Below are 22,291 nucleotides of genomic sequence, written 5' to 3' on the forward strand. Positions count from 1 at the left end.
ACCCCCGCCAAACACACACCCTTTTTTTTTTTTTTTACTGCTCCATAGGTAAAAAGTCTGTCCTTATTTTGAGCCCAATTCCCTACCCTATAACATCCCATAGTCTTAGATCTGTCCTCCGAAGGTGTATCCCTTGCTAAGTTGACCACTGTATCCAAGATGTGTAATAAACATGCCCAGGGCAGGGCATGTGTTCAAAGTCTTCACTCTGCTGGCTGCTCCCTCCTAAGAGAACAATTCGTCGCACACATCTCCCCCATCAAGGTCCACTGTGCGGCAGTCTGGCAGTGCAGGGTGCTGATGCTTGCTTGGTTGCATGATTAGGTGTCCACATAGAAAAAAGGTGGGCATAAACACATTAGGTGTATTCTGAATGTGTTGCCAGTGGCATCAAACCATAACGAACATGACAGCGTTTGGATGGCAACATGGCAAACACATTATTTGAAAGTTAATAAACTATAGGGCCCAGTTTTGAAGCATCCAGCATGGTCTCCATGGCAAATATTCTTTGAAAAAGTACCATTTGGTCTTGGTCATGTTGAACACTTCTAGAAATAATGATAGAAAGATAGGGTGGGTATATGAAGTCTTTAAAACAGATTGGGTGTTGATGTGTAGCTATCTGAATAAACTGAACAGATTTCTGGGTGGCTTTCCCCCTGGTCAAAAGAAGACTCCCATAAAGTGGCCTAGGAAAGCTAAAAGTTCACCCTGATATCCTTCAGAGAGATCAAGAGTCCAGGGGCTGTTGAGGACCCCAGGAAACTCCCGGGGACTTGTTCAGGGTGCAGGAAGTGGCCTTGAAGTCCTGCACTTTGACTGCCGTGATCCCTCCAGGAGCAGTTACTGCCTCTTCCACCGAAGGTGAGAAAGTTCTGAGAAATAGCTTGTTAAGCAGCTTAAGGCCACTGTCTCTGAACTCTCGCCTACTGAACAGAGAGGAAAAAGCCCAAGATGAGCTGGAAGCGGGCTCTGGGTGACGCTCTGCTTGGCTTTCTGCCCCCGATCCTCCTCCCCCACTTCTGTGAACCCTGGGGACTGTGCTCAGAAGACGCGGAGCTGGTCCGGCCCTCACTGTGCGCTGCACCCAGCCACGTGCTTGACTTTGCCCTGAAGGAGAATCTTGCATTTTGCTCAAGTTTTGAACAGTAGTTTCTGCCTTCTCCCCAGGAGCTTCGTTCTGTCCTTAAAACCATTCTGGCAACCTGTCCTTCCAGAATATGGGAAAATCAGTGATTCCACCTCATTCCTGCTGCCTTCTTTCTTATGCCAGGATTTGAGTTCTGCTCCTGAATACTAGCCCGGTGGCTGAGACCGTGCCAAGCAGAAGGATCTATCTGAGGTCCACTGCAAACTGTTTGCTAGGATGCTATGACGTTCTCTGAACCCACAATCTCTGCGTGTTTTGTCAGGGCCCTTTGCCATCTCTTGGTCAATCCAACACCGTATTCACCAGTTATCGTGCCCCTCCTGACGGGGTGGCATTCTCACCATTGCCCATGGACAGGCTGTCCCTTGCCATGTCTCTGACCCACACCAGTGTATGACGGGTCGAGGTCCAAGTTCTTACATCACTGGGCTGCTCCATCCTGCTAAGGCGACTGACCCTGCCACTCCACTCTGTGATTTGATGTAAGACCCAGGGATCAATGAGAGATCCTTGTGATTAACGGCATTTTTCAAAACGGACCATTAAGATAGTTTTTGGGGTGCTCAGGCTTAAGAATACCATAAAATTTTCTCTTATCTCACACGATTTACATTCTATAGGCTTACCTTGTATGTATGGGAGTATACAAGAAGGGTTTTTTTTTTTTCCAAGTACAGGAATGAACATTATACTTTTTATTAGAAAATTCTATGAAGAGACCACCTATGTTATTAAAAAGAAAAAAGGTTAATTTCTATTAATCTATTTGTGTGAACTTTTCCCTTTGTAAAATATAGGCTTAAAGGTTGTAAGTCACTGAAACATTTTCAAAAGCACCTAATAAGTAAATAAGGCAGATAGTATATACTCAAACATTTCCTACTTTAGAGGTAGCGACAGTGCTATTATGTAATTATAATTATTAAAATAAAGTCTCCCTGAGGTACAAACTCCAGTTTTCATGCCTGCACTACTATGTTCAATTCTTTGCCTCCAGCCAACATCACTAAATTTCCGCCCGGGCACAAAGTAGACCTCATATATATAACAATAGCAGTAACTGACATTTGTATAATACTTAAACTATTTGACACAATATTTTAAAATACATCACATAAATACACATACACTTCAAACTGGCTATATAAGCCAGAAGTAGAGGATTGGATTACTTATATTAAAAATACGTATATGTATATGTGTATATCTGCTAAAAATCTGTATATCCACTAGTCTGAAACTGACAGATTTTTCAGACAGAGAAAGACAAATATTATATGATATCCACTCATATGTGGAATCTAAGAAAATGATACAAATGAACTTGTTTACAGAACAGAAACAGACTCACAGACATAGAAAACAAACTATGGTTACCAAAGGGGAAAAGTGGGGGGGGCTTTAGGAAATTGGGATTGACATATACACACTACTATGTATAAAAAAGATAATCAACAAGGACCTACAGTATACCACAGGGACCTCTACTCAATCCTCTGTGATAACTTACATGGGAAAAGAATCTGAAAAAGAATAAATATATGTATATTATAATTAAGTCACTTTGCTGTACACCTGAAACTAACACAGCATTGTAAATCAAATATACTCCAATACAAAATAAAATTTAAGAAAATTAAAAAAAAAGTTTTTAAGATAGTAAAAAAAAACCTGACATTTTCAAATAATCCAACAGTCCTAACAGAGTGTTGTAGGGGGAAAAAATATATGTTTCAAAGGCTTAATTCTCGCTAATATATTGAGATTTACATTTTTATTAGAAAACAAAAATAAATTGACATTAGGATTCGTAGGAATGTAGATTGGGCAGGGGGAGAAAAAAACCAAAGGGCATAATATCTATAATATAAAAATATAAAATTGATTTTTGTTGTAACACCAGGATTGGTACCAGGATTTGTCTGTGGGTGGTATAGATTGATTTTTCTACATTTGGGGGGGGGGGGTCATGGTTTCAACAGCATTTTAGATTTCAACCATACATTGGACTGCAAAATTAAAAGTTATAACAGAATTCCATGTGTTTAAGTGGAAGAACACTAAAATAAACTTTTTTCTTTTTCCCACCTCACACAAAAGTTTGAATGTTGACATTTCCTTTCATATATGTGAAGTATTTAATAAGGGTAAAGAAGAGCAGTCCAAAGAAAATACGTGGCTGAAAACTTAGAGGGTGACGCTTGATATTCACGAGAAGCAGCGGAAGAGGCTGAGTTGTCAGCGCATTTCCCTGCGTATAAAAGAAGGTGCACTGGTTGACAGAATGAAAGATTTAGACCATTTCAGAAACTGTTCAAATACGTGCCTCCACTCTATTTTTTCACTTATTTATTCCAATTTTTCCCCTTTATCTGCCTTTGTTTAGTGGTCTTTGTTATTATGTCCTCCGACCCTTTAAATAAAGACAATGGAAACCAATGATAAAGCGGAGTCAGTTTTGCTTTTTATATCAGTTTGGAAATCTCTGATTCTAAAGTTAATTTTTCTTTTGGCTCAAATACTCAAATAGATGATATGAAGGCCTAAAAGTAACTTAGTTATTTTTTATTTTGGGGGAAACACACAGGTTTTGTTTTCCTTTTTAAAACATCCTGCCCCTGAAAGCCTCTGTATCTGACTCCAGATCCCAAGTTTGAGGGATGACTGAATGCAGAGAGCCTGAGAATCATCTTCAAGCAAAGTCTGATTCCCTTTTGTTTTTTAATGAAAAGAACCCAGTGTCACGGAAAATATCTTGTTATTTCAATAAAACAGCTACCTTTGGTTTAGAGTTCCTATAGCTTTGATTTAAGACCAATGTGTTTAAATGACACCTCCTTTTCCTTTTTAGTCTTACTGGAAAATTTCACAATTCAATATGTAAGAAAATAGACCAGAAAGAAAATTGTCTGTAATTCACTGCAAATGAAGGGACAGTAACTAATTAAAACTTGTTGGATTTCAAATGCCAAATATGGAGTAAGCTGTCACTTACACTGTCTGAGGACTCAGGGACTCTATTGCTATACATAGACAAAAGAGACTGAGAAGCACCTTGGTGCCATTCTGATTATAACTTGAGCTACCATAAGCACAAAGAATAATGTATATACAAAACAGAAATAGAGTCATACCTGTATTATGGTTAGCAGCGAAGAAAGGGGGAAAGGAATAAATCGGGAGATTGGGATTGACATATACACACTACTATATATAAAATAGATAACTAAAAAGGACCTACTGTATAGCACAGGGAACTCTACTCAATACTCTGTAATGACCTATATGGGAAATGAATTTTAAAAAGAGTGGATATATGTATATGTATAACTGATTTACTTTGTGGTACACCTGAAACTAACACAACACTGTAAATCAACTATACTCCAATAAAAATTTTTAAAAATAAATAAAATTGAAATAGTAGAGAAAGATGAGCCTGCAACACCACTGGGGAGAAGTTCTCTCCTCCAAAAGAGCATGCTGTCACAACCCATGGTCTGTTTTGAGGAGCTGGGTGAGAGTCCAAGCTGTAATCTTGCTCATGTCCAAGAAACTGACAGCTCACCTTGAACTCCAGGCCACAGAGGGAGGAAACTGGACTGGGGTTACCTCCACGGGAAGCGTTGACAGGGTAGACGCCTTACAGGTTCAATTTAGTGAAACAGCTCCAGTTAAATTTCATTTAAAAATCTAATCTTCAGGATTATATTGTTTTGTTTTTAAAGTCTACTCCACCCTACTCTCTTGAGTGGTTCCAGAAGAATTGTTTAAGTAACTTTTTTTTTAACCTTCCTGTCAGATCTGGTTTTTCCATCAGTTCTAATATACCATTTATTTTTTTTTTTTTTTAAGAAAAGAAGAAAGCATTATAAAGATAGCCAAACAAGATGATATATATCATCTCTGCTAAGGTCCTGCTATGGAACTGAATTCCTTAAGTTTGAAATGCGTTTCATGAATGTAAAGCACATAAGCAGTCAGTCCTGATGGCTAAAAAAGGCGAATGAGGTAACAGTAACACGGATGGCTGTTTGTCTCAAATGTCCTATAAATAGGAATGTGAAATTAATTTTTTTTCAATCTACTTTCTCTCTATTGAAGGAAAATGCTCTTCAGTGGTAAGCTGAGGATAGGTGTTTAATAGAGAAAAGTTAAATTTTGAGTTTCATTTCCATGCTTGTAATTGGGGAAATTCTTACCGAAATAAAAAGGATACCAAAGTGCCTATTCCCCAAATTTCCTGTAAAACTCCCAAATGCAGGATGACACTTTGCATCTTCTAATCGAGTGTACTGGATTTATCTCCCCCTGCTGTATGTGTGCTGCAGGACAGTTGGAAAGAGGGCTTACCCGAGGCCTGCTCTCGTAACAGCTGGTGGCTTTGGCATTTTCGTATAAACATGCAAGCCGAAGAGAAATTTCTCCCTTAAAATTGGCCCCATTCCCCCCTTCCTGGGACATTCCACAGTGCCACCAACAATGAAGTGCTCAGAAAGGAAGAATCGTTTCTGTTTATGTGAAAATAGATCTGAACTCCGCGAGGCAAGGGAAGGAATAACAAAAAGCTTCAAAGACCGCAAAGAGAAGTTATAATCAAATCTGGATGCTGTTTCTGAGATCTGACAGAGCTCCTCCACACACCAGCCCTGGATGTGCAGGGAGCTGGGACCAACTGCCTTTTCTTCTAGCCCTGCGGGCTTCATTCCCTGCCTATCCCCGGCCAAGCTGTTTGCTGAAGCCGAACCACGGTCCTGCCTGGGTGAAGTGTGGGTAACGCTTTCAGCGACCACCCAACCCTCAAACACAGGCGAACCACCTCACTCTCAGAGGTGCTTCATATACACTAAAGCGTTGGTCTCAAGTTTAGAAAAGTGATGATCAAAAATGCCTTCAGGAGGCAGCACAGCATCGCAATAAGAGGGCATGGATTTTTGAGTCACTCAGAATTGAATGCAAAACTCACTGCCACTTACTGGTTGTGTGACCTCGGTCAGGTTTTTTGATTTCTCCAAGGCTCAGTTTGCTCATCTGTAAAATGGGGATACTAACGTCTCTCTCAGAGTGTCCATAGGAAGATTAGAGTCTATATAGGTAAAGCACCTAACGCAGAATCACAAAGTTTTCGCTAGTTTCATCAAGTGCTCTTGATGGTAACTATCCTTACTATGCTTTACATCACAGAATGTATCTCCACACACAGTGTAACATAATGCATAGATTTTTCTATGATTCTTACTAGCAAGGATATGACTATAAATAGGCTTAAGGGAAAACATGTGTAGAGGCTTGAAGCAACCCTAAGTGTTGTTACCAGCTTATAATATCTTGCAGCAAATTAAACATTGTGCGCTGTTCTTCAATTTCTGCCCCTAAGAAACATGAAAATGTATGCATCCTTTTTAAAGGAAAAAAAACTTTGTTGACACCAGGATGTAAGAAAGAAAAGTTTCATCCTGAATCTTTATCCAAATAACTCTACTGACTTCCTCTGTGATGGCAGTGGAATCACCCTTGCTGGTAAATACTGTTTCCCTAATAGACTTCAATTCAAGCTTCCCTTCTGGTGCTTAAAGCCTGTTTCTTCTCATTTGCCACATTAGGCAATTAATTGGGTATTTATAGGCAGCTATCATATACCCCGCTGTCATCGCTACTCAGTCATACATCTTAAATTCTCCACATCTTGCTACTTAAACCCTACCCCTTAATCACCTCATCATCTTTGTCACATTTTAAAAATTTCCTTCCACTTAATCAACTCCATTTTTTAAGTCAGAGTACGAACAATTGTGCAGGATTCTACTAATGCAGCTTTCCTGAGGCTCAATGAAAAGAAAGCGTTTTCTTAAGTGATTTTTTCAGATCCCAGGATAGTTTTTGCTTCTAGTGCAAGAGCATCACCGTGTGAGCTGTTCCTGATCTGCACTTCGGTGCTGCCCTCAATCCATTTCCATTATTAATGCCTTTCAATGAGGCTCTCACGGGTGGGGGCTGCGCCAGCTTGGAGGAAAGGTGCCCCCCCCCCCACACTACAGCCCCTCGGCCACCCAGACACCCCCGTGGCCGTGCTCCTGGCTCACCCTCTCCTGCCCGGTGTTCATGGGTGTCCAGCCCTCACCGGAGAAAGAAACCCCCCCCAGTTTTCCTCAGGACCCTTGGTCCCTTGAGCTAAGAAACAAGAAAACAATTCTGATCTTCAGAAGATGGGCGGCTTTCTATTCTGGCTCCCCCACCCTTTCGTTAGTATCAACTAGCCGAAGCGTCCAGTGAATGACCATTACAACCTGTTCCACGTGGCTCCAAGGAACACGTGTGCCTGGTGGGGTGACCCACAACACGCTTTCCCATGAGATCTGACTAAGAGCTCTGGAAAGAAAAGGGCACCACTGTCAAAAACTTAAGGAAACACAACATCTCCCTCTTAGAGACTCAAAGCTATCTTAGAACGTTAATGGATCTGAGAAACATGGAGGTAAAGAAAATCCACGGAGCTTTGTTTAAGGCAGTTTCCCAAAGTCGCTGGACCACAGAGTCATTTCTTGGTGAGACAGCTATGAGGACATCAAGAAGCTGTAAGTGTCTGCACAGTGTATTTTGGAAATGCTGCACCGTTTTGTGGGCTTTCTCTCGTTTTCCCTAAACAAGCTGTTACATTCTCATCTGTGGTCTCTGAATCATTAGTTTCACCTGCACGATCTGTCTAGCACAATGCTGGTTTTGGAGGATACTCTCACACTGCTGTGGTCTCCACTGACTCTACGTACAACATATTTATCCAGGAGCTTCAAAGCTGGAAGACAGATAAAGGGGCTGGTTTGGCCTCACACACACATCTGGCAGCGACAGTCCCAGGGTTTGCGTGTCCCCACTGCCTTTCATTTGATTGGTCACTGTCAAACGCCCCATTAGACGAGCTCCTTGTCAGTCAGCACTTGGCACATACTAGAGAAATGTTTGTTCAACAAAAGAATGATCTGTTTTACTGTATTTCTTAGAGAAATATGCATGATTATTTCCATGTTCCGTGTTTGAAAAATAACTAATAATGTGGCTAGTTTTATTTTCCCCCAAGAGTCGTGGCTACTGTAGATACTGCTACGAGTTTATTAATTATCTACAACGTGCTTCCACTTACTCCTACGTGCTGTGCCCTTGGCATCTATGATTATGTAATTATCGTAAGTTACAGTGAAGGAAGTGTTTGATCTTCAGATTACAGGAAAGACAGATGTCACGGAGAGAGATTAGCAAGGCTGTCTAGCATCTCCAACCATTTCTTGCAGGGCCGGGTTTGTACTCAGGTCTCCCTGATGGAGCCTAGATGCACTGCACTCTACACAGCACAGATATACCCTGTGCACACGTGAAAACAGCATAGAAGTTAGCTAACTTTTTCTAGTAGTCACATATTTTAGCTAGTCATCACATATTTTATTGTGGTATTATATATAACATAAAATTCATCATTTCAGTCTTTTTTCACGTGTGCAATTCTGTGGCATTAAATTCTTTCACACTGTTGTGTAACTATTGCCACCAACCATCTCCAGAACTTTTCCATCTTCCTTGATTGAGACCCTTCACCCATTAAACCCTAACTCCCCATTTCTCCCCCACCCAGCCCTGGGCAACCACCCTTCTACTTTCTGTCTATGAATTTACTCTCGGTCCCTAATATAAGTGGAATTGTACAGAATTTCTCACTAATTTCTTTTTTTTTTTTTTTTTTGGCCGCACCACGTGGCATGTGGGATCTTAGTTTCCCAACCAGGGATCGAACCTGTGCCCCTTACAGTGGAAGCTGAGAGTCTTATCTATCAGACCTAATTTTTAAAATCTTGCTCTGGCCATAGTATCAACCACTCACTTGGAAGAAAACATCACTGTAACGTTCTTATACCAGCACAACACTGCTTGCAGGTTAAAGTTGCTCGAAGGGAATTGGCTTGAACTTGAAAACAAAACCAGCCCCCAGTGAGCAAGAAGAAATTTGCGCACATAGCACCAGGGCCACAGACAGATCACTGGGAAGATGAGAAATGTGGGTAAGTTGAGGTGGCAGCTGAGCATCGTGGGTCCTTTGATGATTGAAATCTGCATATATGTCCCAAACACTTCTCTTTTCTCCCCCCTTTCAAACTGCTTTTCTGTTAATGTGTGAAAACAGTACAACTTGAGGGAAACGTAATCCACATGTTTTGGTGCATTTACACTTATATGCTCTTGGGGATATCAAAATGCCCTGACAATATATTTTCTGATGGCTTTTATTTTATAGAAACACAATGATAGACTGCAAAAAAACAAACTTAATTCCCAAAGGAGGGAAGCTCAATCTAAGTTTAAATTCTTCAAATTTAAACATACTTTAATAAATTTCCAAGCTCCTCTTTAAATGAAGCATTTAAAATATATGAATCAACCTTTAGACTAGAGACTAAAGTTGTAAGATAATAAAACTCAATGACTGGCTCAACTTACCTTTTCAGCTCAATTTGAGTAGGCAGCAGGAAATAGGAAAAAGAGGACAGATTTCAGAGATACTCAGACCTGGGTTCCTATTGGTGCTGCAATAGTTAGCAAGTCTCAATTTTCTCATGAAATAGACATAATAATGTATAGTTTACTGAATTTTCCTAGAGATTAAACAAATCATATGCATAAAGGGCATATATATATATGTGTATATATATATAGAGAGAGAGAGAAATACTCAATAGATGAATAGATGTTAATGTACATTCCCTTGTTTCAAATTTGAATGTTACGTGGCAATGATGCTATTAAAATCTATTCATAAAATACACTTATATGCAGTACTGTAAACTACACTTTTCCTTTAAACTGAAAGAACGCAAAAATCAATCTCATCAAAGCAAGACAAGGCACTAAAAGGTGAAGTCAGTTACCTAAGGTCACATATCACCTTGAAGGCCCAGCAACAAAGAGAATACAGTTTATGAAGAGTTTATGGGAGGTAAACAGTTGAGGATATTCTCTAAGTCCAGGTGGGGTAGTATTTCTCTAGCTTTTTGTGGCTGTAGCATCTTGTTGGTGCTTTTATTTCACCATACATTCTTTGCAAATCCCCAAAATGTCTTGTACTTTTCATTTTTCATTTAATTAAAACTAGGTTTTTTGTTTTATTGCTTGAAAAGCTATATGGCTTCTTGCAATAAGCTGGAATATAGGGTTCATAGGAACACTATCAACAGACACAGGGTTCTGAGTAGGTTTGCCTAACGGGTCACCCACCCCAAGAGTCACATGGCCAACTTGATTTACATGATGTTCCGATGAAGGACAAGTTGGGAAACATTTCAAGGTCCCTCATCCCTTCCCCTCAAGGCAGGGTCCTAATCTTGCTCAAAGGATGAGTCCAGGGACACAGTGACTGCTAATTCCGTGCCAGATAGAGATACGGCTACAGGGAGATATGATTCCACAGAAGTGGGTACACAGCTAACACACAGAGGACAGCATTCACTCCTGCTGAAAAGGAGATAAGCAGTGCATTTCACAGACCCCGCTCAATGCCAAATAAATCCTTAAGGTTTGGAGGTGATGGCATAAGTGGGATATTGCACATGACCCATTGATTAAGTTAAGATATCTGAAGGTTCTTATTTAACCCTTTCACTACCATTTCTTCACCTCCACCAACACTTCTTATTAATATTTACAGTACAGTATGTCCCTCATCAAAATTAAACTATAATCCTTTGAAATATAAAGATGGCTTACTCTATTGATATTTTCTCTGGCTAAGTCTTCACAGGAATAAATTTTGGCATCTTAAGGAACCGTATTTAAAGAAAACAATTTTCCCATGGGATTCAGCCCAACTGTCATCTCTTCATGGACCACAGAGTCCTTACCTAGCAATGTTAGAGGAGAGCAAAGCCATTCCTCTCTCAGAGAGAACTAAAATGACCCCTTATCCAGCGCTGAATAAATCCGGCAACAAGGTCAAGCTGCTTCTCCAGGCTGGAGCCCACCTGGAGGCAAAGTTAATGTCACTTCTTACTTATCCAAGTTAATTCCACAACATGGAAGTCCAAAATGGAAGATAATTTCAAGCCTTCGGCATTTAGCTATTAAATAGTACCTGATTTTACTTCTCTAGCCAGTTTACATGTCTAATTACATTTAATTAATTTATTCTTTAAAGATCTATCATAAAGTCAGTAGATAAATTTGATCCAGAAAAAGACTTCTCTGGGCACCCAATGAAAGCTGGCAGTAGCAAATACAGCAAGGACTCAAGAACGGATCCCAGAAAATGTCTGATCCACCTTTTAAGACAAAATAACAGAAAATGCTTTACCATCACTAAGCCTTCCACTCTTCCTGTGGCCTTTTATTTTTGTGTTTACTTTAGTTTGCTTTGATTTCTAGATTTGCTTCATTCTGAGTGTTCTACTCAGATGATGTCAAATACGCCTCTAACCTCAAGGATCATTCTGCATAGCGATACTTGAGAAAACACCCCAGACAAGAAGTCCAATTAAGGATGCACCCAGGAAAATTCTTCAGCCATATTTAGAAATATGAATTTCTGGGACTTCCTAGGTGGCGCAGTGGGTAAGAATCTGCCTGCCAATGCAGGGGACATGGATTCAATCCCTGCCCCAGGAAGATACATGCCAAGGAGCGACTAAGCCCGTGCACCACAACTATTGAGCCTGTGCTCTAGAGCCCATGAGCCACAACTATTGAGCCCATGTGCTGCAACTACTGAAGCCCACGCGCCTAGAGCCTGTGCTCTGCAACAAGAGAGGCCACCGCAATGAGAAGCCCGTGCACCACAACAAAGAGTAGCCCCCTCTTGCCACAACTAGAAAAAGCCTGTGTGCAGCAACAAAGACCTAACACAGCCAATAAAAATAAATAAATAAATAAATAAATAAATGTATAAGAAATATGAATTTCTAACAGTGAAAAAAACACCACACCCTAGAACTTCATTGATAACTTAGGACTGATTTGTAACATGAATTTTAGGTCTTTCAGACAGATTCACTTATCTCAGCATCTAGGCTGATGAGGATGGTTGAAGAGGAACAACTGAGATCTTGGCCACTTTCCCAGTCCCAAGTAACAGGAACATGAACTCCCCGAGCGTGAAAGTGCAGCTCTCACAAAATATTTCTTCCTCATGGCACAGATAAGCATCGTTGATGGAGATGCCTAAGTCATATCAGCGACAGTAACTTGGCTCTCAGGGCTTCTCCAGTTCCTGATGGAAGGACATTCCTGGGGATGCTATTCACTCCTCCTGTTTCCTCCCTGCTTTCCTAGGAAGGAAAGTCACTCTGGCTATTCATTTCTCACTGAATGGTAACAATGTCTACGACCCCGCCTCACTGTATTGGGACTTCCAGGGAAGGCTGCAGGCACTCAATGTCAAATCATCTGAGAATATGCTGATTTATTTAACTCTCAGGGCATTGCCATGGGTTAAGGGTTTAATCAAGTTAAAAATAATTGAGGGCTTTGGGAAGTACCATGGATAGTCTATTTGAAAATCCACTTCCCTGCCAGCTTTCTATCACTCTGTTGACAGACTATAGAACCTTCTTTTCATCTCTTTCCTCTTTTTACGGCTCAGCCTGGTCCCTGAAGGAGTATGCTCTTTCCAGAAGATAGATTACGCACTACACACAATGTGAAAACTTTACGCACTCTTCCTGTTGTCATCTGAAAGATTTTTTTACCTGGAAGAAATAACTTCTCTCACCTTTCACTCTCAGAATGGTTTTACTTAGAATTCTTTATGAGAACCAACATATTTAAACTTTATGGAGGAAGATAAGCTGAAACTTCTGTTCCTTTTTAATTTGTCTTTTTCCCCTAGTAAGATTTGTGACAGCTTTCCCCATTGCTGTTGTACATTATAGATATTTAACTAAACCATGAGGATTTGTAGTTTCAGAAATATCTAATTTTCTATGTAAAGGGAAGCAAAAAAGCTAAAAGTAACAGGATAAGCTGAAGGCTTGTGTAGCACAAGGAAGAAGAGGAAGATTTGTAACCACACAAGAGACTAGGTGGTCTCTCCATTTAATATATGTACTTCAAACTGGAAGCAAACTAAAGAAGTAAAAGAAATCTCTTTCAGATAGCTTCCACAGGTAGTCAGTCTGTTCATAAAAAAAAAAATGCATACTGCTTTAAATTGTCACAAATCATCTTTTTAGTTATTTTTCATATAATAGTTTTTTATCCTAATCACCATCCAGAAAACATCCGTTAAGTACTTCCTTGGTATACGGAGTACTGGTTAGAATTACAGAGACAGCATCTTTGCCCTTCAGGAGCTTACAAAAGAAAGGTGTTTTAGATCATCACTTATAAAAAGTCTTGCAAAACACTCAGAAATACAGTACATCAGATAATTAAATAAAGTACATTCAACTTCTAAAAAAGTCACTATACAAATCCAAATGTCAATATTCCAATAATTTGGTTTGAGCTACATTAATTCATAGTGGTGACTGTTCTTCCTGCATCCAGTGCCCACTAGCTAAACACTGTTGCAGGTTCCAAATATGAATGTTAAAATGCTATGGGGAAAAACTTAAGAAAAGTTTTATTTAAAAGAACTTGGAGCTGCTTTCCAAAAACACACATCAGGGAACCAGCAGGCAAGGGTAATTCAATTTAAAATCATTCTTCATGACAGAAGACTGTTTCCCTCTCACAGCCCTGACACACTCACCACTCAAATACTTCCCAGAAGTGCTGCTGGAATCAAATAACCCCTATGCACATTCATGGGGAGGTATCGGAAAACAGTTATGGTGAGAAACTGTTTAGAGTTACACATCAAACTCTGTTTCAGTGACATCCTTTGAAGTTTGGAACTCAGCACTAAGGCTGTTTTGGCACCTACACAGTACACGGAAGGACAACGTGTTCCTTTCTGGCTAAAAGGACAACAGCCAGTGGTATTATAAGCAGATGTAAATGTGAATGGCTCAGTGGAAAGTGGCAGTCCTTTGGAATGTGATAACTGCTGTAAGATCGTCCCACTACAGTCACAAACAAGGTGATATTTATATGATGACCCATCTCCTATCGAGGAAATACGATATGAACGTTAATGTCCTTTTTCATTTCAGTAATTAACAAATGAGAATTTTATCAATTTCACAGTTTAAAATTCAGGATATTAGAAGTTTTTAAAAATTTTTCACTGGAGTTAGAAGCATTTTAAAATTACACCTAAAAGCAGTCGATCAGAATAGTGTCAAACCAGGTTTGAAGGTTCCGCCCAAGGTACTCCTCCAGGCCCCGCTTCACCCCCAGGCAGCAGAGATCTGAGACCTCGGCATAAATCTCCTTTACATTTTGGTTTGTTTGTAATGTGATTGTTAGGTCTACTTGAGGTCTTATTCTCCTGACCTCTGGCTACCTCTCCAGGGTCACCTCCATTCCTGCCCCTTCTCAGCTCCTCCAGCACCACACTCAACCTCCTCCCCACTCCTCCCTCAGCACACGCCGGTTTGGCCTGGCTGACAACTGGTGATCGGTCACGTGGCCGCGTACAGTTCATTCTCGGGGACACCTGTCCCGATCCCACACTCCAGGTGAGGTCTCCCTCATCTGTGCTTTCAGGTCATCCTGCTGTTGCCTCTGGTTCTCCATGGAAATGCTCATCTCACTTTTCTGCATCTATTATTCAGAAAAACAAAAAAATTTCCTGGCAAACTGGAAGCTCCATGAGTGACTGGGCCAGTCCTGGGTACAACCCTATCACCAGAGCTTCATATAACATGTGGAACACAGTAGGTTTAGTGAGTTGGGGTGTAGGTATGGGTGTGTTTAAGGTTTTAGCACTCAACCAGATTACCTTAGTTCGTTAGGAGCATATTAGTAGACTGTGCCCACTGTGCTGACCCTTCTGTCACTAAACTAATTGTGAACTAAAACTAACAGCTACTCCGCTCCCCAGGGACTCACAGAACACCGGGTTACTTTAACTGGGCAAAGAGAGATAAAATGCCTTTTCTCATTTATACTCCAATTAATAATTAGTTTTCTTCATATCTTTCTACTTTTAACTGTAAGATAGGATTTAAAGGTCAAATGAGAGAGTAGTTTAATAAACAATGTTTGAAAAAAGAATGATAATATTAGCAAAACTACATCTCACATTTAGAGATAATTCATGACTATTAACTAGTTTGCATGCTTTAACTATGACACGTATATACACAAATGAAATTTCTTAACTGTTTACTAGAGGTTGGAGATGGTGGCAAATGATATGAAAAGGGAGTATGTTACCATAGATATAAACTAATAAAGGAGATAGTTTGGACTACACTATTTGGTTTATTTTAATACTGGTAATGGTTACAAATGTACATTCAATATCGGTGCACCAGCACCTTTAAGGTTTTAATCAATTATCAGTCTCCTACACAGGAGCTCGAATCTGAGAATCTGAGGGAAAGCTGTGGATTTATACATCTCTAAAAAAGGTACCATAAATATTGTTCTCCAAGAGACAAGTTTTTAATAATGACTAAGATAAGACAATCCTTCAGGCAAATTAGTGTAATGTACAGAAAATTCAGTACTGTTCACAAGAGGTTCATTAATAGCAAAGGTAATATAAATATGTAATTTTAATTAAGATTTTCACTGTAAATATAAAGATGCAGATACATATGTAAATCTGTGGAACTACATTTAATGAATTAAAAATGTGTCTCCATTGGCTAACTAGAAGACAGTGTAGCATAAAATCACTTTTAACTCCACCCACTTTGCCTGTTTTGGCAGATTTGCCTCACTGAGGCATTGTGGGAGAATCTGAGTTACTTCTATAGCATCCATTAGGTCTCTAATGAGAACAGCCCTTACAAAGAAAGGCAGAATTATCATCGGTAAATAAAATCAATGAAAAGGACAATCCACAGGAAAATTTTTAATTATTCACTGATAAATTCTCTTTGCATTTAATATCTCTTGTCCTATCTGAGTGGCCTCTTACTGAGAGACACTGAATTAGGAGATACAATAGCAACTTCTTATCTGATGTCTATGAACAGAATTGTCTCTCCCCTTCATGGGGAGTCCAGATGTGATGCCCTTAAAAGACACTGAGATACTAATTCCAAAAATAATCTAAATATATCCATTTCATCTCAAATCTGAGACTTCCTTTGTTGGTAATTCTACAGAGAGAATATAAGGTTAGTCAATAAGATAGAGATACCAAAAAGATGCCTAAGCCCTACAGAAATTAAAGAAACAAAAATAAAATTTTCCAAAAGGAGATTAAAAAGAGATTGCTGTAGACTTGAGAATTATATTATAGTAAATTGAATTTTAAGCTCTTGTTATTTACCCCTCTCTCTGCCCATGCCTTCACCATGTAACTTTGCAGTTTCTCTTAAAAAGAGAGCTATATTTCCCCAACCCCATACAGCCTAACACTTGCTTTGGCCAATGAGTTGTGGGCAGAAGGGTCTACTAGTTCTGCAAAAGCTCTTAAGTGGCACTGGGGTTTCTGTTTGCCTTCTTGCTTTTCTGCCATTGCCGTGAGAAGAAATGAAAGACACGTGAAGCAGAACTGGGCCTAATTCACACTGGAGCCAAGTCCAGCCGGAACTGCATCTAGAAGCAAAGCCACCCAGGCAAGGCTAGCCTAGATAGTCATCTACCACCCAATCCACATGCATGGAATAAATAAATGCTTATGCTTCAATGTCGCTCAGATTTTGCAGTTATTTGTTACACAGCACTACTGTGAGAATAGCTAACTGATACACTTATAAATTAAAGTGAGTAAAAAGGGTATGCATTTCCCTTTAGAAGTCTGAAAAAAATATTTCCCTCTTTCTGAGACTGAGTATCTATTTATTTACCAAGGAAAGTCAGTAAATTCACATCTGATTGATTGAGAGTTATGTCCAATGAGTTCATTCTAGGTTGGCCTCTGACTTACTTTTTTCCTTACTATCATGTTAATAACTGTATTAACTTTCAAATGTTTACCCTATCCTCTCATGTGTTGGGGATATCAATGTGATATGACCTCATGTGTAAACTTGTGGAATTAAATTAGATCAGTGGTTCTTGAATTGTTCTTTAGGGCCCATGGTTCCAAGGAGGTATTTGGAAGGCTATAGTATGATGAAAGCAGGGAAAAAAAAGGTAAAGAGTTGGAGTGTTAACTTATCAATTGCAAAACTTGACTTTGATCTGTTTTAGACAGTGAGACTTCATTTGAGAAATCAGTTCCACTGTTCAATAATTAAAGTTAAAAACTACTGGACAAAATGCTTTTTAAAGTCTTCTCATACTAAAAGCACTATGATGATATTTTTTGTTTTGACTACCCCCCTTCTCTTTCTTGCTTCAGGTGTCACCTGAAGTCTTGTGATAACTTCCTAACTTGACCTCCTGCTTTAAGTTACAAGTTGTGTAATTTCACTCCTCTGCTTAAAACTAGAGTTAAACTAAACCTACTGGGGCCTCGAGGCTCTGCTTCTCTCTTCAGTCCCCATTCCTGCCCCCTTTTCCTCACTTTTCGTTCTGGTTTAAAGCATACCCAGCTCTTCCCAACCTCGGAATCTTCTCACAGGCTGGTCCCTCTGCTCTAAAGCTCTTCCCTTATTCTTCACTGTCAACTTCTAACTATCCTTCAATTTTCAGTGTCCAAGTCATCCTCTCAGGGAGGTTTTTTCTGATCAGCCCAAACTATCACAGGTCCCTCTGTCCCCATTGCTCTCTATGACAAACACTGTTTCTTCCTCTTCTTTGCACTTATCATGACTTACAGTTTTATAGGAACATTTGTTGGTTGCTTTTATTATATGACTTTCCATTGAGTATGAGCTCCATGTGGCCAAGAGCCAAGCTGTCTGGTTTATTTTTGCATTCCCAAGACCTGGAGCCTGGCACATAGTATATGCTCAATAATATAAATGAATACATGACTTTCTTAGCCTTTATCAACATGCTTTTCTTCTACTACTTCTCTATACCATACAGCATTTCCCTGTGAACATGTGATCCCAGTCTCTGATATGGTGATACCTGCTCTGTCTCTTAGTTACCTCCCTTAATTCATATATAATGTGCCTTATACTCCTGAGTATCAGAATTTTCTCCTCCATTCTGCTTATTCATCACAGTTCCCTCCTCTCATTCTTTTTTTTTTGGCCAGTGGCTATGATCCAATCTGTTCTGGGACATTATTATCCAGCTGATCCCAAATCTCACAATTAGATTATACCCAGAACCAACTTAACAACAGCAGTCATTCAATAAGATCTGATACCTATAGAAGTAAATACTTATGCCCTTTGACTGAGGTGACTGAGGCATACCCAAATTTTGAGCAAGGCGACCAGGATATAGTTTCAGGAAAACAATAACCAAAGTTATATTCTAATTTCATTATTCTCTGTCAGAAGAAAACGAAAAAAAAGTGTATGATTTGTGTAGAGCCTAGAAAATAGGGACACAATGGACAAGAAGGTGGAGTGTCTCCACAGCAATGGCCAGAGTAGAGATAGCAAATCTGAGGAAAGGTAATATCATGATCACTAGAGAAGTGCAGTCTATGGGGGCTGACAGGTCACTACTGTTTGGATGCTCTGAGAGTCAGGCCTGAGGCTTCTGGCTACTGGAAAAAGAACTCTCCCTGGAAGTGAAAAACTTGGCATTTTTGGCTTAAGGCCAAAATGTCTTCAGTGAGTTTGGTATGAGTCAACTTATAAAAATTCAACATATTCTGGGCTTACTGAAAACACTGTTTCTTGACTGACAAAGCTAAGATCTATATCTTAAACCATGTTTCAGAAAAAAAAAAAAAAAGAATGCCCTGGCCTGAGCAGTGAGTAGCCTTGCTTGGATCACCTCTACGGTGCCTGGCTTTCTTTCTCATTCTCACACGAACCAAGTGTAATTTCAAAACATTTTCCATATCTATCACCATCTGTCTGTTGGCAATAAAGCACGTGTATGAGTACATGATTCCTCAGAATGGAGTTAGGTAAAACAAGCACTTTGGGGGGTCACCCAGACAATCAGAGGGAAGGCACAAGTCCACAACCTCAACAAATATGTTTGTGGGTGTGATTCTAGGGTCCCCTTTGATCCAAAATGAAAAGTTTGGCTAATGTCTTGATAAGCTGTTTGGAGGGTTATCAGCTACTTGCAATGATCAGCACAGGGAACAATTTCGTGAAGGAAGGAGTGAAGAAAAATAAAACATTTCAAACCTGGCACTGATAGCTTCCCCACAGTTGGATGTTTCATCTCCATAACAAGGCCATTGTGTAGCACCTTAAAATGTAAAAACAGAGAGAAAAATAACTTACAAAGGGAAATCATCTTCAATCTCAAGGGACAGCCACCTATTCAGTCCATTGAAAAAAATATTACAAAACACAGAGATTTTTAACAACCTTGTAAAGCAACTATACCTCACGTTAAAAAAATACAGAGATTTTTGAAATGTTAATTTGCAAGTAAATATTTGAGTTCAAAATGTTTCCATCTTATATTAAATTAAGTGAAACCAAAAAGAATTAGAAGACTCAAGGGTTAGCAAACTTCAATTTTTAAAGTCTTCTCACTCTTAAAAATGTTATTTGCTCCTAAATACAGGGTATAATTTCCCCCTCTTCATCTATGTTTGATCCTTCAAATATTAAAGCTCAGCCTCTTCCTGCATGATGTCATAGCAGGATTGGGTCAAGGTCAACTACAGAAGGGCAGGATGGGAGGAACCAGGACCTGGAACAGAGGAGCCCACTGCAGTGCACATGTGCTATTGGCAGTTCATTCAGTGAAAGGTGTGGTCAGTCAGTCCAATTTGAAAGGTGAATCAGAGTATCCAGAAGGTTCACTGACTACGGAAAGATCAGAGTTGCTGTGAGAAGCAGTGAGCAGAGCCACCTGACAGGGAGCCCAGAGTAGGACCAGGTCAGAGGCCTGAGCAGGAGATTGAAACCAGAGATGTTCTCAGTGGTAAAAAAGACCTTTCTCATAAGACTAGGTTTCATAACTAGGACTCCACTACCCTGGTGTCAATGCAGGGGAGACAAATGAGGGGGAAAAAAAAAAAAGCCAGGAATCCCATCCTGGAGGGTTGATTGGATCTCACGCATTGGACCAAGATAGGTATTTGGTGTCCTATCAAGAACACAGGTAGACTTGACCTCCAGGTTAAGACTCAAGGCAGTTACTAGGACAGGGACATTCTAGCAGAGCCCAACCAACAGAAATGTGACTTGATGCTGGATCACTTGGCTGCTGAAACAGAGCTACGTAAATCCTTGGCACAGAGAGGCTGTAGTTTTTCCCATGGAGTGTGCAGGAAAACAAAATCTGCCAGAGATCAAGTGCCCTCCAGCTATAGGTAGAGGAGAAGATGAGGGCATGGAACTAGATTCTAGAACATAAAAGATGAATTATTGGAGGCCAAATGTTCTGTCATACACAGATGAAAATGCTACAAAGTTGTCTTCTTTTGTTAGTTTGGTTTTTAACAACTGGAGGCTACCTGGGTATACTGTCTCAAAGAACTCCCCAAATTCAGTTTTTTATTACTATTACTGGGACACATATGGGTGACTTACATACGAATTATGCTTCACCTACACTATCTATCAAATGCAGAGCTTCTCTCTTCCTGTTCCATACACAGAAGTATTTCAGTGGCCCAGTAAACTTCTAGCAGTTGTAATGGTTCTATAACATTTTGAGCGTCAGAGAAAAGCAAGATTTGCACATCCCTATCCTTACCATAATCTTCTCACAAAGCAAAAGAACATGAAATAAACAAACCAATAAAATGTTTCCTCACTCAGAAAACGTGGGGAGAGAGAACAAACTTCCTGGGTTTTATCCATTTCCAGTGAGCTTACTGGTCACATTATGGAATAAGCCATCCATAAGGGAAACTCCGGGGTGACTTTTTAAGGTTAGAACTATATAACTTTTCTATGGCTAAATATGCTGGCTTCCACTGTTTCCTTTGGGAATGGTCCCCACTTTGGGGGTGATGCTCTTTACACGACTGTGTCAAACCTCCTCATTAAGGGTGATGCCACGCCATAAGGAGATCCTTTCTAGGGATGCCTTGCCTTTCTTTGGAATCACCAGCTTTGCACCCAAGAGCTGGCCAGAGAACATTCTTGCCGGTGTTAGAACTGTGCTATAATTTAATTCTGGTGTGGCTCATTTTCAGCACCCGCCCAGCACAGCCTCCTCCTTTGTGGGGGTGGGGGCTAAATGCCACCGCGAGGTGCTAAATCTCAGTTCTACTGAGGACAGGCACAAAAATACCGCGCTAAATTTCACGCGAAACAATTATCTGCACACTGAATCATTCGTCTCTTCTCGTATCTCTGTTGCCCTCCTGACTACCTCTTTGTAATAACGCTGCAGTGCTACTCACAAAAGACAAAAGTGAGTGTTCTTCGCTAAATTTAACTTAACTGATAGTGTTAAAATTCATGAACGCTGAATGTTAATCATGTAGCAAACGTTAAGTGTCAAACGTGAAAGGGTAGTTGGTAAAGGTCAAGGGACATATGTCAAAGTTTTGTGAAGCAGAAGCTAGCAGCTGATTAAAGCTTTTCATGGAAGCAGCTTAAGGGGTGTACTTCCTTCAGCTCTAACCCCCACTGCTGTCTCCGATATTCCCAATATGAAACCTTCTTACCTAACAGGATCAATTCCTTCGCATTGAAAATTGTTCAGTTTTAAGCAGACATGCAAATTCTTCTTAGGCTGGCAAAGGAAGGTAACTGCAGGTTCTCATTTGCTGTAGTATTTGTACAATTATGAGGTGAACGGGCTGGTTCAAGCCCCCAACTTCAGAAAGAACTGACCATCCCCCTGCTTGGTTGCCACCCACCTTTTCATGTGAAGTCCAAGGCCCATCAGATTCCACAGGCTTTTTTGTGAATCAGGTCAGATTACCTCAGTACAACTGAGGCCATAGCAGTGCTGTCCCTGGAAACCCTGCCCGATGACTCGGAATCTTGGAAAACTCTCCAGCCTTGTTTGCGGGGTGAGTCCTGCTCTGCTTTACAACGTATTTGAGAATCTCAGAACCCAGGCAGTCTGTCTGGATTTTAACATCACTCTCTCCTGCTGTAC

The 22,291-nt window shown here is 40.1% G+C and overlaps 1 protein-coding gene across 2 annotated transcripts in view; it reads right to left on the reverse strand.

Annotated features, from left to right (window-relative positions):
* The window catches only part of SUGCT (succinyl-CoA:glutarate-CoA transferase), a 667,361-nt gene that overhangs the window by 82,094 nt on the left and 562,976 nt on the right, over nt 1–22,291 (reverse strand). For both annotated transcript variants that reach the window (XM_057731039.1, XM_057731038.1), the window contains one exon: nt 19,402–19,465. In XM_057731039.1, coding sequence (XP_057587022.1) covers nt 19,402–19,465 — 64 coding nt within the window. The remainder of the gene's footprint in view (nt 1–19,401; nt 19,466–22,291) is intronic.

The sequence above is a fragment of the Hippopotamus amphibius genome, chromosome 4 (assembly GCF_030028045.1).
Source record: "Hippopotamus amphibius kiboko isolate mHipAmp2 chromosome 4, mHipAmp2.hap2, whole genome shotgun sequence".
Taxonomy (NCBI): domain Eukaryota; kingdom Metazoa; phylum Chordata; class Mammalia; order Artiodactyla; family Hippopotamidae; genus Hippopotamus; species Hippopotamus amphibius.